The sequence below is a fragment of the Equus caballus genome, chromosome 3 (genome assembly GCF_041296265.1).
Source record: "Equus caballus isolate H_3958 breed thoroughbred chromosome 3, TB-T2T, whole genome shotgun sequence".
NCBI lineage: Eukaryota > Metazoa > Chordata > Mammalia > Perissodactyla > Equidae > Equus > Equus caballus.
The window spans coordinates 104,812,531-104,828,883 of NC_091686.1; the positions used below are offsets into that span (position 1 = coordinate 104,812,531).

General features: G+C 43.5%; 1 protein-coding gene and 1 long non-coding RNA gene across 4 annotated transcripts in view; one reads left to right on the forward strand and one right to left on the reverse strand.

Annotated features, from left to right (window-relative positions):
- The window catches only part of RBPJ (recombination signal binding protein for immunoglobulin kappa J region), a 223,474-nt gene extending 207,234 nt beyond the window's left edge, over window positions 1-16,240 (reverse strand). For both annotated transcript variants that reach the window (XM_070261743.1, XM_070261746.1), the window contains exon 1: window positions 16,054-16,240. In XM_070261743.1, the coding sequence (XP_070117844.1) occupies window positions 16,054-16,085 (32 nt within the window). In that variant the 5' untranslated portion in view covers window positions 16,086-16,240. The remainder of the gene's footprint in view (window positions 1-16,053) is intronic.
- Window positions 1-16,353, forward strand: part of LOC138923494 (uncharacterized) — a 34,668-nt gene that overhangs the window by 15,362 nt on the left and 2,953 nt on the right. Inside the window, exons 2-4 of one of the 2 annotated variants that reach the window (XR_011437158.1) lie at window positions 11,882-12,090; window positions 15,027-15,214; window positions 15,511-15,696. This is a non-coding gene — a long non-coding RNA (uncharacterized lncRNA). Of the gene's footprint in view, window positions 1-11,881; window positions 12,091-15,026; window positions 15,215-15,507; window positions 15,697-16,353 lie in introns of both variants that reach the window. The other variant, XR_011437159.1, reaches the window with a different exon arrangement.

Consider the following 16,353-nt stretch of genomic DNA (forward strand, 5'->3'; position numbering starts at 1 on the left):
CTGAGCCAACATCTGCTGCTAACCCTCCTCTTTTTGCTGAGGAAGATTGGCCCTGAGCTAACATTCGTGCCCATCTTCCTCTACTTTATATGTGGGATGCCTGCCACAGCATGGTTTTCCAAGCAGTGCCATGTCTGCACCCGGGATCTGAACTGGCAAACCCTGGGCTGCCGAAGTGGAACGTGAGAACTTAACTGCTGTGCCACCCGGCTGGCCCCTAATTTTTTTTTGCAGGGAAAGATTTGCCCTGAGCTAACATCTGTTGTCAATCTTCCTCCTTTTTTTTTTTTTTTTTTTCTCTCCAAAGCCCCAGTGCATGGTTGTATATCTTAGTTGTAAGTCCTTCTAGTGTTTTTATGTGAGCCACCACCACAGCATGGCTACTGACAGACGAGTGGTGTGGTTCCACGGCCAGGAACAGAATCCCAGCCATTGAAGCAGTGAGAGTGCTGAACTTTAACCACTAGGCCCTCAGGGCTGGCTCTGTAACTTTTTAAATGGGTGATAGTGGGTGGCAAATTGTAGGGTACTGCTGGGATCGTGGTTCCAAGGGATTTGTTTAAAATAGTGATTTAACTTTTCAAATAATTTTTATAATATTTGGGGAATCTTTTGGAATCATTTAATCTTAAATTGAAATGGTAAATTAAAGTTTAGCTAAATTAAGAATGTGTGAGGAGGTTTGGTTTTCAAAGTTCATTTTTAGGGAGTATTTGAGTGAAAAATTTGGAAGTCTGCTGACTTAGTTTCTGAGAGTGGGTGTTGGCGGGTCTGTGAAAGCAAATGGCCGTGACCTGTGAGTCTCGTTGCCCCATTCCTTGGTTTGTCTTAGAAGGGCTACTCAGCCCTGACCTCGGTGTAACGCCCCCCCAGGCTCACTCTGCAGGAAGGAGAGCGGTCAGACCCCCAGGGCAGGGTCAGCCAACAGCACTCTTCAAATTACTCTGCTTGATTTGGTTAAACATGACTATTTCCTCACAGTGTATTTATCAAACACGCATATAGCACTCACTATGTGCCAGGATTGTTCTAATTGCTTTACAAACATTAGCTCGTTTAAATCTCATAAAAGCCCTAGGAAGTAGGTACTGTTATCATGTCCATTTAACAGATGAGGAAAATGAGGCACAGAGAGATTAAGTAACTTGCTAAAGGTCACACAGCCAATAAATAGTAGAACCAGGATTCCTTACGCATTGATCTCTCTTTTTAAAAAGGGAGCTGAAAGAAATTTTTCTGTACTCAGGCGGACCACCATCAGACTCGTTTCCCTCCATCGTGCCTAGCAGTGCGTGCCCCTTTCCCTATGCCCAACGCTTGCTTCGATTACAAGTAGACTGCATTTGCCTGTGAGGATTCAAAGACTCCAGCTCTCAGATGCAATAGAATTGAATTTCAATGGCCTGTTTATTGACGCTGGCTTCCACAGCCCTGAATCATCATAGAAACGTCTTATTCAGGCAGGAAGGCTGGGTAATTAGTATTGCAGGTCACTAGTAAAGAAAGGCCTCAGAAAGCATCAAACCACCCCAAGAAATTATTTTTCCTGGCGTCCTCCATACTACCTCCTAACTCCAGTTTCAGAGGTTTGGAAGGAGCGAAACTCTCTGACGTTTCCTTTACAGCCAGGAGGAAAACAAATTACCCGGACAGCGCAGCCGAGGGGAGAAAGCGTTTTTTTCGCCGTCTCCTGCCGCTGTCTTCCCAATGACTTTCCCGGGGCTTCCATTTGACACAGGCAGAGGGTGTCCAGAAAGGTTGCAGAAAGTTTGAGGGTGAAAAATACCTTAGGAAATTTGCCACTTTGCAAAAGGAAAACCACTTTGAACACACAAACCCCTCCCCCAAAAACGAATCCCCTCCCCCAAATGACGTCAATACCTAAAAAAAAGTCCTGCATTTATAGGTAGATTGGTATCTATTTCTGTGCTTTCTGGCAAGCTGTGAGTCCTTCTGGGCAACTCTGGGACATTTCAGTGTCCTTAATGGTATAGAGGGCGATTCAGAGCTGTGACCGCCCGGCTCGAACCTGTTGTGGAGAGGAAAGCGTCATGGGCTGTGAGTTCTGATAAGGACGCAGAGAGCCATTTCCTACGCCACCACTACCCAGCCTTAAATCTGTTAGAAAAATTTCCCAAAATCTCATTTATTTTCCCTTCCTAAGGTTAAATTACCTTCTAGGTGTGTGAGTGGTTGGGAGCATAACGAGACAGAACTGAAGGGAAGAACACGCTGTGGTTTAAAACGAGCAACGCCTGTGTCAGGCGCCTCAGTGGCAGTGGAGAACCGTATCTGTGTGCGATGGGTCAACCATTACCAATGTGATCCTGCGCCCTGACTCTTTCCGGTCCTCTGTCCCGTAAAAAGGAGTTAAATAAAAAGTTGGGAGATGGAGAAGAGAGGGGAGAGAGAATAGTCTTTGTGGTCTACAGGTATAGAGAGACGGATGGAAGTAGCTGTGTTGGGTGTGGGAGAATTTAGGAGTTCTAAGTGTTGCCGGGAGGTTGTGAATTGCATCCTCTTTAATTTTGTTTTGGAAGATGATGCAAATCAGAGATGAAAATATTTTTTAAAAATCTCCGTTGGGTATTTGGACAGTGCTTCTTTGGATGTGACCTTGTGTTGATATGGGACCGGTCATGTGGAGCTAAAGAGCTTCAGGAAAATCAGGAGAGAAAACATAGCAATAATTAATAACACATTTTTCACAGATAAGATAAATTTTTAGGGTTCTGGAGCAGAGATGGTTCCTGCTCATGTGGGCTGTTTTTGTGCTGAAGAGAATGGGGGGAAATAGATGACATCATTGCTATGGTCTGAATGTGTCCCCCTAAATTCCCATGTTAGATCCTAACCCCCAAGGTGACGATATCAGGAGGTGGGGCCTTTGGGAGGTAATTAGGTCATGAGGGTGGAGCCCTCATGTATGGGATTAGCGGCCTTGTGAAAGAGACCCCAGAGAGCTCCCTTGCCCCTTCCACTCTGTGAAGTTAGCAGTAAAAATAATAATAATAATAATAATGGCCATCTAGGAGGCAGGTTCCCACCAGACGCTGAATCAGCTGGTGCCTTGATCTTGTGCTTCCCAGCTTCCAGAACTGTAAGAAATAAATTTCCTGTTGTTTATGAGTTACCCAGCTTACAATATTTTGTCATAGCAGCCCAAATGTCCTAAGACAATCATGTCAGAAAATTTGAGTTCAGGTCCCCACCTTGGCCTGTGCTCTGAAGAACAGTCAATTTCCATGGTCACGCTCGGCCTTTTTCCAGACCAGAGTGGTTCTGAGGATTAAAGAGAAATCTGGGAAACTCGTGTATTCCAGTGTGTTCCACATTATAGATACTCAACAAATGTTTAATTTGGACTTACAGATTAAAATTCAAATGTAAATGCCTGTTTGTTGAAGTAGTCAAGGGGCCCTAAAATGTTTAAAATGGATGTAATGCATTAAAAATGCATTAATTATTTTGAATCCACTTTGAAAGCTGGTTTGAAAATACATGAGGAATGTTTGATCAGTCTTTCACAAAAATTAGGTGGAACAACTATTTTTATGAATCACTCTGGGTTCCCGTAGTGCTGAGCTGTTTCTGCCTCCCTGCACTGTCAGGACAGAGAGGTGCTTCTGTAATGCTCATTTCTCCCTTAAATGAGTATTTGAGACCTTACTCCGTGCAGAGCAGTATGTCCGACTTGGCAAGACGCTAATTTCCAATCACTGGGTAGGTCCCTGTAGGTTGCAAAGCACTTCCACACGCATTATTTCATTTGAACCTCACCACAACCCTGCAGTGTAGACAAGATATATGTTCTCTGTTGGTTTTTTTTTAATGAACGACAGGCAAAAGTGTCTAAGGTCCCACATCTGCTAAGTGGTAGTGGCAGTATTCAGACTCAGAGCTTCTGACTCCCCAAGTCCAGTGCTCTTTCCATAGCACCACGTGTTACAGGCTGAACTATATCCCCTCAAAATTCTCCTGTTGAACCCTAACCCCCAGGACCTCAGAATGTGACTGTGTTTGGAGATAGGGCCTTTAAAGAGTAAATTAAGTTAAAATGAGGCCGTTAGCGTGGCCTCCATCTAATCTGACTGGTGTCCTTATGAGAGGAGGCTGTGCTCACAGGGAAAAGGCCACGCGAGGACACAGGGAGAAGGCGCCGTCTGCAAGCCAAGGAGAGAGGCCTCAGAGGAAACAACCCCGCTGGCACCTTGGTCTTGGACTTTAAGCCTCCAGAACTGTGAGAAGATAAATTTCTCTTGTTGAAGCCACCAGACCATGGTACTTTGTTATGGCAGCTCTGGCAATACACCAAAACATCTCGCCATACACCATACACCATGGCACCCATCTCACTGGAAACATCAATGGCTCCCACTGACCATCAATAAGGCCTAATTCCTTAGCATGGCAGTTAGTACTTAGGACTCTTCTGATTTTGTCTCCAGCCCACTTATCTCACTTCATCAGCCTTCTTTTGACACCTCCAGTATCATCTCTACTACCTTGGTGACATTGCTTCCTTCCTGTGTTTAGGGGTTGAGCTGTCACTGGATCTTCAAGGCCCAGATCGAATGCCTTCTCCCCGGCCTTCCTCAACTCACTTTGCTTCTAATAATCTCTTGCTTGAGGTTAGGAGAACACACAGCCTCTGGAGGCAGAAGACTTGGGTTTTTGAATTCTAGCTCTGCTACCTATGAGCTGTGTGACCTTGGGCAGGTTACTTAACCTCTCTAAGCCTCATCATCTCCCCTGTGCATGGGAAAAACAGCAGCACCACTACAAAAAAGTTGGGAAGAGTAAGTAAGATAATATCTGTAAAGCCAATAGTGAGCATTCATCCCTCTTCCTCTGGCATTGAAAGTGTCCAACCTGCACAATTTATTTTCTTATTACTCAAACTTTATTATTCTTAATAATTTTCAGTAATTCTCATTCTCAATTCTTTTTTTTTTTATTTCTTAAAACTTTCTTAATATTTTATCTGTACTAATCTAAAAGCATTCAGGTTTTTAAATAAAATTTTTAATTTTATTGAAAATTCTGATTATAGAAACAATGCATACTCATTACAAAAATTCCATTAAAAACAGAAAAAACAACGAGGAAAGGAATCATCTATAATCCTACCATCCGGGATATTTACTGTTACCATTTTGATGTATCACCTTCCATCTTTTTTCTCTGTGTGAACACATGGTTTTAAACAAAAATGTGAGCATATTAACCATATTGCTTGTGTAAAGTGCTTTTCATAAGGGTAGATGTCAGTCTATACTAACAAATATAGTCTGTATCAGACGTTCATCCTGGTGCCTTGTCCTGACCCAGCCTATAGGTACATTTTGTTTATTTTGCGTAGTGTTAGAAAAATTCTGCCAACTTTTTTAAAAGTCAGGATATTTTACAGAAAAATCACATTCTTCTGTTTTGGAAAATCGAACGCTCTGGCCACAGTGGGCCTGCATTCCAGGAATCCAGTTACCAGCTAGAACTGAGTAGTGCGTTTCCTTCACATTCTTGGTCCCTGTAGATCCCTGGTCTGTATCGCCATTTGTGATGGGCACCACAATCAGCAATTTGAGAGCAGGGCCCATTCTACTTTATCGTTTAACTCTTAGCCCCTCAGCACCTCCCACTTACTACGCTCTTAATAATTATGTGATGTAAGTACTTGAATGAATGGACTCCTTTGTGACATTTCATATATTCCCGTTACTCTAGGAGTGCGTGGGGGAGTCTGGATCCCACCAGAGTATCGGTCCTCTCCTGTCCCATGCAGGGGCTCCCACAGCGGGACCCAAAGTGGGGCTCCATCCACACTGGCAACTTTGGGGAATCTGACCTTCTTCCTGGAGGAGCCCTAAAAGCTTTCAAAAGGCAGTACCCAGTAATCACTTCACTTCCCAGAACCACAGCCAGCTCTCACACGGAAGATGACAGCTCTTGAATAACACCATTAAATCCTTCAAAGCATCTAATGTTGGAAGAGAGGAAAGAAAAAGAAGTCTGTCATCATCGCCCAGTGGTTGCGCTTGCTTTTTTGTTTCTCTTCACTGTCTTCTAAGCTCCGAGAGTGTTTCTAGGCGCCGTAGGGTGCAGGCTGCATGAGTTCCTGGTGGGTGTTGGTGCTCAGATTAGAAGCTGGCTTTCAGAGGAGGCTGAATCGCGCCCTGCCGCTCCACCCTGCAGGCTGCACGTGAGGCCCGGCTGCGAGATGGGAGGCGGGCCCCTTTCATCCCACACCAGAGCCTTGGCTTCCAAAACCTGATCCTCCAAAATTTGGCCTTATATAACTTATTTGTTTATTTTTAAGCCAGCCCCGTCCAAGTTGAGAACACTTAAGACTCACTTTTAGAGGAAATTTGGAAGCCAACATTATCATTAACTAAATCAGCAAGCAACGGTTCTGTAAAAATACGGAGCGGCACAGTTCTGAGGACTTTTATCGTCATATTCCCAGCGGAATTGCATCGTGTGGTGGTTTCTCTGAAAATTGTTCCTGGGCTTTCTCTCTCTCTCTGTCTTTCTGTCTCCTGTTTCTCTCTCTCTTGCTCTCTTTCTGTCTCTCTGTCTCTCTCTGTCTCTCTGTTTCTCTCCCTGTAAACCACCGCCTGAGTCTGAGAGGCTGGGACTTCCTGCTGTGTAGGAGCCCCTTCATTTGACAAGGGACCATGAGGTCCTTGTTCTGTAACCCACCCCAGTAGCTCTCCAGCTAGTGCAGTTGATGGGGCCTCTGTAGGACATAGTGATCTTTGGAGAGCATGTAAAGCAGAAAACATGATAAAACACGCATCTTTGAGTCAGATCAGATGCCATTTTATGTTAGATTCTAGACATGAGGGAACAGATGCCAAGGGTCTGATAAAAATGTATGTGAAGAAGATGTTCACTGCTATGCTATTTCTCTTAGGGAGAAACATTGGAAACACTCTAAATGTTTAGCAAGAAGAGAACAATTAATTTTGGCCTTTTTCAAGGCATCCGTGAAAGATTCATCAAAGTCATAAAGATTCTTTGGAAAATCTTTCATGGTGTCAGAGAAGTGTTTATGACTTGTTAGGTTAAAAAGAATTGGAAAAAAAAAAAAAAGATCTGGGGTGCCGGCCCTGTGACAGAGCGATTAAGGTCGCACACTCCACTTCAGTGGCCCAGGGTTTTGCTGGTTCGGATCCTGGGTGAGGACATGGCACTGCTGTCAGGACCTGCTGAGGTGGCGTCCCACATGCCACAACTAGAAGGACCCACACAACTATGTACTGGGGAAATTTGGGGAGAAAAAGCAGAAAAAAAAAAAAAAAGATTGGCAAGAGTTGTTAGCTCAGGTGCCAATCTTTAAAAAAAAAAAAAAGAATTGGAATACAAAGTCATATGTGTAGTATGAGTCCCATTCTATTTATTATATGGACAGAGATCCTCAGGAAATTAATCACAATTTTAGGAGAGGCCATATCTCTGTGTGATGGGATTATAGGTAGTTTTTATTTTTTCTTTATACTTTTTGGCATTTTCAAACTTTTCCACAATGAGCGTTTATCTCTTTGATTGTGAGAAAATACAATGATTATAAGGTAGCCCACTTTGCTGGTGGTGGCAGATTTGGGTCCACGTTTTCTTTTGATACCATTTCCGTGGCCCTCACTACCTTATCCTCCCATGGCTCCTTCCGTGAGGATCTGGAGGAAAAGGCTGGGAGCAAAGAAGAGGAGGCCATGATGTTTCCCTGTGCACAGGGGCATGGCAAATTTCCCGCGGGATCTGGAGACTTATGGACATCTCTGAGCTGCTTGTTCGTCTAGATTCCCATGTGCAGATTCACAGAGCTTCACTCCTCTAAGGAGGAAACCAGGCTGAAGGAACTTTGCATCTATGCAAACTGTGCCTCACATGACTGATTTTACCTTCGGCCAAGAAAGAGTTCCCTCAGGACACCCCTTCCCTCTTTCTATCCTCACAGCCTCTGCTCCCCTAAAACAAAGTTGCCTGAAGTACCGAGAGATATTGTTGAGTTCTGGTGGGGCAGCTTGGCTCAAGCAAGGTGACTGGGCTGCACACGCTGAGCTTGGAAGGTTGTCCAGGCAAGAGGACTGGTTTATTCCTTGGGACAGCCAATTCCTTCAGTCCTGTGGGTTTCCTCCATGTGTTAAATGGATGTAACACGACTCGAAGCTTCTCTTGGAGCTCTGTTCCATGACCTCATCTACCACTGCCTACACGCATGGAGTGAAGGGCTCCCTCCAGGCGCTGAAGGGTAGTGTTGAAGGGGGACTTGAGCCGGGAGTGAGGAGCAAGTCTTTTCCTAAGAGTGTTTATAAGTAAGGAGTAACCTTTTAGCTACCAAGCACAGCAATAACTCAATTCAATTACATCTACCAAGTGTTCATTGCGTGATTATCCACATTTTGAGTAAGGCATTCAAGAATCCCCCCAAACTCTTTAGAGAATGCCTCAGTTTCCTCCATTAGCCCCTCATCTATCCCTTTCTTGAAGGCTTGGATCCCTGTGTAGAACCAGCATTGATCATGAAATCAGTGGTTCTGGCTTGAAAATCTCATCTCTACTCTGTCACCCACAGGCACTGTGGCTTCCGGCAAGTCACTAATCTCTCTAAACCTCATTTTCCCCACCTCCAAAATAGGAATCATAATGCCAGCCTCAAGAGGCCGTTCTTGAGTAGAGTTGCTGGATTTAGCAAATAAAAATATAGACACCCAGTTAAATTGGAATGTCAGACAAACAACAAATGACTTTTTAATATAAGTATGTCCCATGCAATATTTAGGACACACTTATACTAAAACCTTATTTCTTATTTCTCTGATCTTCCCATTTAACTGGGTGTCCTCACTGTACCTGACAACCCTATTCTTGAGGCTGATGTGAAGGGATTTATCTGAGCCCCTGCCCATGGCTCAGTGAGTGCATGGTCCTCTGTACCTTCCTCTCCCAGGGTGGGTCCCACAAGGGGATTAGTTGCTTCCATCTTCCATGGCGAGGGGAATAAAGACTCTGTGACCAGGCTGGTGGAGGGGAGAGGAGGCTGCCCAGTCAGGGGAGGACATCTCGATGGGTGGAGTAAGAGAGCAGAAGACACAGTGGCTGGTACAGCTAAACCTCTGCTCAACAGACATCTTTAAAGACCCAGCAAATAGTGTCTCTTGGTCCTGTTTGCCTTTGACACACTCTATTTGCTCTGCGCAAGCCTGTCAGTGGGGAGCCCCAATGGGGATACTGACCCCAGGGAAACCCCGTCTAGACATGACCATTCCATAGGCTTCAAAGGCCAACTGTTGTGTTAGACAGAGGGACTTTCCTGGAGGTGATTTTTACAAACAAGGGGTAAAGATGACTGGGGGCCCCAGAGACCTTCCTGCGACTTGGGGGAAACCCAGGGTATGAGCTGACACAGACAGGCCTGTCCTTCTGTTCCCTTCTTACGTCTCCTCCCCACTGCTTCTACCAAACTTGAATCTGCTGAGCTTCAGCTCCCAGCTCATGGTGGGGAGGCAGACAGGTGGCAGGTCCCCTCTCTGTCCTTTGTGGTCATTGCAAGCTACTCAAGAGCCCCCAGAACCTCAGGGTATAATTTTACTTTTCTGATCATCTGAATTCCAGGCGAGGAGCTCAGCTGTCGTCGGCTTCAGGGAATTTTTCCACCAGGATTGAAATCCGGGCCAAGAAAGCGCGGGCATGCAGAAGGCATTCTTTTCTGCTATTCAGATGCACTCTGCTTCGATTCCGCCTTAGGAAATGGGGCCTTTACCCAGAGTCATAGATGGAAGGTTTGAATTTCATGACAGTGAGAAAACACAGGAAGGCAGCCCATGGCCGGCTGCGTTTCCTAATCTCTGTCATGTTTTTTTCCCATATCCCTTTTTTTTTTTTTTAAATTTAGAGAACACTTTAATGGATATTTTCACATATATATTTAAAGTTAAGAAAAATAAAATGAATTCAAACCATGCCCAGTGTAAACAAAAGAAAAGAAGAAAGGAGAGAAAGAAAGATTTAAAGTGACCCCTCTGTCTGCTGTTCCAGTCTCAACTTGATTGTCACAGTCAGCTCGTGACAGTTATTTTGGAAGAGAAGATGTAATATCTGACTATTATTCACTAAATAGTTTTCTGAAAGTTAATTTACTTTCTAAAATTCTTTATTCGTTCTAAGAAATCATAGGATTTGATGTGCTATATATATTTTCCTTCCAATCATGAAGATAAATATATGCTATTAAAGTTTAATAATGCTCCCTTAAACTGTGTATCACTTAAAGCTATGTCTTAGAAACACGGCTCTACTTGAGGAGTTTTTTGAAGCCAGGGTTTCCTATCTGTCCTCTGTTAACAACGGCCGGATCTGAGGAAGACGTTTCCTCCATCTCGGGCGCCGGACTTTGCACGCGTTAGCTCCTTAGCCCTCCCCGGAACTCTATTTCCAAAGAAAGTATTTTCGTTGGCTCCGTTTTACAGATAAGGAAACTGAGACGGAGAGAGGTAACGTCAAGGTCATATCGTTAGTAAGTGAAAGTCAGATTCAAAGCACAGCAGTCTGAGTTGAGTCCAGGCAATCACCTCTGTCTCTAACCTCTTAGAAAAAAACACAGGTATTGATAGCACCACTTGCCAGGAAAAAAGCAGGCAACGGTCTGGTTGAAGAATGAGTTCATTCAGTACGAAACGGGAAGCGCGTCCTTCCCGTAGCTTCTAGCGTATTGCATGCAGTTCCCAACTTGCAGAGGGACTGGATTCCAAAAGCTGATTTAAAAGTAATTTCCCTGTCCCCTTTCTCTGTGTTCCAAGGCGCTTTGTGCACGCGGCTCCTGTTACACTCAGCACGTTGTCTCTTACTTGCTTATACATCTCTCCCCACGGGGCTCCAGGCCGCCCGAGGGCAGGGATCTTGCCTTATATTTACTCTCTCATTCCCAGCATCTAGCAGAGTGCCCAGCCCATGGAGACAAAGTATACGTGCATTGTATTAAATTAGAAGTCGTTTGTTTGGAACTCGGCACACATTTCCCCAAAGAAATGCATTACAAACGGAAACATTATGTTTCCAACCAGCTTGGAAACAGTTTATTTAACCTATCTCATAGTCTACCAAGAGTACTAATAAATTATCAGGAGCCCTAGGTGGGACAAGAGATAGGGTGGGGATAAAGACAGAAATCTTCCTCCCCTTATCCTGGGTGTAGGGTCAGACCTAAACGAAATTTCTCATGGGTCAGAATTCACCTTTGACTCTCTCCAAACTGCCTTTTTTTGTCTACATCTCCTATCTTCTTGGGCATCGCTGTCTCCAAGCTTCCTACCCAATAGCCAGCTGTGGTCCCTCGCCCAGGGCTTTCCTGCTCTTACCCCCAAAAACTTACTTGTTCTCCTTACCAGTCAAAATTTTTGTTTCCTGAGCTCAGCTGATTTTCATTGGGAAAAGAATCTGATTGAATTAATTCTTGCTAATGTGTGAATGATTGCCCCTAACATCCTCCACCTCCATACGCTCTTGCCCTAAATGCCAAGCATATGACTATTTATAGCACAGTGGTTAAGATGATAGGATTTGGAGAAAGACTTGGATTTGAATCCAGTTATGTGGTCTAGATAGAGTAATTTAACCTCTCTAAGTATTACTCCTCTCATCTGTAAAATGGAAATAATCATAGTTGTAAAGACAGCTAATATTTTTATTATACTTAGTGTTATATCACATATTGGGCACAGTTCTAAGGACTTTTTATTCATTGATTTACTTTTTCTTCACAACAGCCCCATGAGGTAGGTGTTCTTGTTATTAACGGTTATAAAGGAGACTGACTTTTTGAAAGAGAATTCTAATGGTAAATTAATTACTATTTATTTCCTGCCTGCCTTTCTCCAAGAAGGCTTTGAGGGTGGCGTGCTGCACTGATAACATTTCCGGCAGCACCGACGGGAGAGGACCGCCATTGCCGGGAGGAGATTTTTCAGGGCAAAGAGAGTGGGAGCTGCTGCCAGGTCACCCGGCTGAAATTGGTTCTGGGAGTCCGTTCCCTTACACGGTTCCTGTTTCCACAGCTTCTTCCCTTCCTCAGCCCCTGAATGTGCCGAATCTGTAAGTGGTCCAAGTTTTTTTCTCTCCCCTTTCTTTCTTTTTTAATTTTTTCACAGAGCCCATGGCAGCTGCAAGGTGGTGGGGGCCGGGCGGATGGCAGCAGCTGTTTGTATGTATGGGACCTCTGTAGTCTCTCTTTGTGAGCAGGGACTGTCTGTATATGTCACAAGCTACCACCTGGCAAGACATTTAGTTCCATCTATGTTGCTGAAATGTTTCCTGGATGACATCATCAATGCATAAGGATGGGAGGAACGTCAAGATGTGGCTTGCCAGCCCCTCGCTGCCCACCAGCCCCGCACTGAAACATTCGGGGGCGATTTTACCCTCTGGCTGAGCAGACAGTTTAAGATTGGTCTCCAGTCCTTCCCATTTACCAGATGCAGAGATTTTCAAGACACGGGGGTATGCATTTGAACAGAAGTGACAGTGTAGTCATGGCAAACATTGAGCAGAAGCCAAAGGCAGAAGGCAAGTGGCAGGCTTGCCACAAGGGTCCCTTGAAGTGGATGTCCTTGCAATTAACTAACTTCACTTCTCTGGGCCTCAGTTTCCTCTTCTGTCAGACAAGGGAGGTGGCTGCACTCTCTCTGCTCCCTCCTGAGCTTTGGGACTCTGATTCTCTGAAAACTCCCCAGGACAGGTGGCTGTTCATCCTTTCTGATGTCACCCAGTCCATCGTGACCCTTGTAAGCCTATTCAAATGTTTGCTCATCTTTAAAATTGAGAATTTTCCCCTTATGCTAACTAAAAATCTTTTATTTTAATTTGAGATTTGCTTTTGGCCATTGTTATTAGGACTTCTGAAAAGATGGATAGAATTCTACCCTGTATTCCTGCTACAATGATCCTTTATTACACATACAGTGCCACGTCTATGTTTTAACCTAGATGATTAGTTTTCAAAGACTTAGTGGCAGTGATATTCTATTTTTGTATCACATTTATATATTTAAGAGCTATTTCACATATAGCATTTCGTTTGAACCTCAAACTAAAAATAGGAAGGGAGATTCTATTCATTTTTACATGGGAAGAGATTCAGGATAAATAAACTTCAATACCTTCAACAATAGCACGTCTTCCAGTTACTAAGTGGAAGAGTCAGGATTCAAACCCAGGTCTTTTGACTCACAGTCTACTGCTCAGGCCACGAGATCACATGCTAATTTAAACCAGAAGCACCACCCAATGCACCAGCTCCCTCTGTTGGAGTTCCTACCATGTCCTGAGTGCCTTCCTAGGTGCTCTGCATACGTCTTGAATCCTGGAAACAACTGGGCAAGGAAAGTACTATCACACTCGGTTTAGAGATGGAAAGAATGGAAGTTCAGAGAGCTTAAGTATTAAGGAGTGGCCTGATGGCTAATGTGCACTCAAGGCAAAATTGAAACCCAAGCCTTTCCTTGTGACAGAACTGCCTCTCACTGAAATATGCATCTCCTAAAAGAGACCCCAAAGAGTTTAATTTTCAGAATTTTTATGCCACACAAATGATTGTTCCCTGACAGTATAGTTAACAGACGTTACTGGTTGGTTGAGCCCCATTCAGCCAACTCGAATCTCGTTCAGTTGCCCTTAAGTTTTCCTGTTGTGCATCATTCTGCTTCTTGCACTTTCCTTTCTAGATTTTATTTTCCATTCTTTCAAAAATATTTTTTCCTGGGCCCTCTTAAAATGTGTGCACTTCAATTTTAAGAGGTTGGCATTTAAAGTGAGAATGGAATTCTTAGTTAGAACTTGAATGATGGCCAGTAGAAGAATGGGATTCTAGCTTACCTCCTCCTTCCCAAATTCCAGGTTATATGTCCCAGGATCATTTTATGTTTATTCATAATCTATTTTCCTGACCATTTTACCTAGCTAACCCTTGCTCATTTTGTATCTGCATAATCCATTGCCTATTCTTTTTTTTTTTTTTTGGTGAGGAAGATTGGCCCTTTGCTAACACCTGTTGCCAATCTTCTTCTTTTTGCTTGGGGAGGATTGTCCCTGAGCTAACATCTGTGCCAGTCCTCCTCTATTTTGTATGTGGGATGCCTCAACAGCTTGGCTTGATGAGTAATGTATAGGTCTGTCCCTGTGATCCGAACCTGTGAACCCCAGGCTGCTGAAGTGGAGTGTGCAAACCTAACCATTATGCCACCAGGCCAACTCTAGCTTTTTTTTTTTTTTTAATATTATTTTATTGAAGTCATAATAGTTTATAACATTGTGAAATTTCAGTTGTACATTACTATTTGTCAGTCACCATACATATGTGCCCCTTTCCCCCTTGTGCCCATCCCCCAACCCCCTTCCCCTCTGTTAACTATTAGTCTGTTCTTTTTGTCCATGTATTTGTTTATCTTCCACATATGAGTGAAATCATATGGTTTTTGTCTTTCTCTATCATTGCCTATTCTGAAGCCCTCTAGCTTCATCTATGAAATGGGGATAATGATTTCTGTCTTGTCCATAATTCTGGTGACATTCCATCAAATAATGTACAAGGAAAGCACTTCGAAAAGTATAAAGAACCACGAACAGAGAATTACGGTATATTTTGCTTTTGCAAAACCTAAACTATTGAAATGGAACTAAGTGATCAGCATTGATCATAAGGCTGAGATTTGGATGTTCCTGATTTACTTGTCATATAAAATATGTAAAATTATATAAAAAATTTGTCGTTAAATCATTTTGAAAGGAAGACTTTCTGTGCCTTATTTAGAGTAATGTCCTTTTCATACCCTAGACTGACACGGTGAAGGGTTGGTTAAAAACTGAATCGGGGACTTCTCTGCTTCCCCCCACAGCTCCCTGGTTTCTTTGCCTCTAGACTCTTTGCTGCTCTCCTACAAAACCCCACACCTTCTGGTACTGTTATGCACTCTGCGTTATCTTTCTCCCCATGTTTCAGTATTAGAACACATTTTCTTAACTCTTTTATGCAGTTCCATGATGATAATGAACTTCTGGTAGCCATTGACCAAGAAAATATCAACGACAAAAGGACATCAGGAATTCAGTACAACTTTGAAATGGACTTACATTTAATTGATCACAACTGCATCCAAATGCTTTTGGAAAACACACGCACATGTCTGAGACATTATCCCACCAGCACGTTTATGAACACTCAGTAAGTATTTGTCACATGAAGGGATGAACAAAAAGAGAATGAAAATTTGCAGACAATGCTTGTGGTCTTTGTGGATTTGTGACCTTTGTGTCATGACTCCATTCCCCAACCCCTGCCCTGGGGGCCAGAGCTCAGTGCTTAGAAACCACTTGTATGGTTTCCTGAATACACAGTATACAGTAGACGCTCAATAATTGTGTACTGAGTATCTGAATGAATGTTCATTCTTGTCTCCCAATTAGATTACAATTGTGAGGATAGCAACTATGTTGTATGCCTTTCTGTGTCCCCAGCAGAGCCCAGCATTGTGCTGAGAGAAAGCAGCCTGCTCTCAAATGAACAATTAACTCGAAGAGTATTGCCTACCAACAGATACCTTTCTGGAGGAGCTTATTACAAAGGAAGTACTTAAAAATTTAAAATACTTAGAGGCAATATGGATGTCTTTGATTCCAGAAAACTCCTTGTGTTTCTTTGCAAGGGTAAGTAAAAGAAAGTCTGGAGTTAGGAAAACATGAGGAGATGTGACAGAGCCTATGAAAGGAGCAGTGCTATTGGCCATGAGGAAGGGAGAGTGTCTTGTTAGTAGACTAGAAACCTCTTCCTTTAAGCCTGCCTTGGTCTTCTGCTGAGTAATCTAAGGCCTCATCAGAGAGGAGGTGATGCTACCAGAACCGTCTAGGGTGGAGACTGAAATGGCAGAGGAGCTGGTTAACTCATTGCACCTTGAAGAGGCAGTGGCAAAAAGCAATTTACTTATTCATAAGTCACGAGCTACAGCATATTCAATACTTTTATGGGTGATAAGACATAGAGAATTTGTTAGAGAACTCACATACCTCGACAACCTTGGATAGAGCAGTCCAATCATTTCGAAGAGAAACTCTTAATATGTCTGGAGGCTCGAGTGCCGTGAACACTGCAGAGAGAGAGAGCGTCCTGCACCCTGAGTCTGGTGGCCACTTCACCTTGCAGCAAAGGAAGTGAAAGTGCCAAAATGAAAAGAAGAAAGTCAACATTCTCTCTAAGGGAAAAAATGCAGACACAAGCTTTTTTGCGTGTGTGGGGTGGAGCGTTTAGAAGTGCTTTGATTATAGAGGATATCTGTCAAGACAAACAAGAAATAATCTTTCTTATTT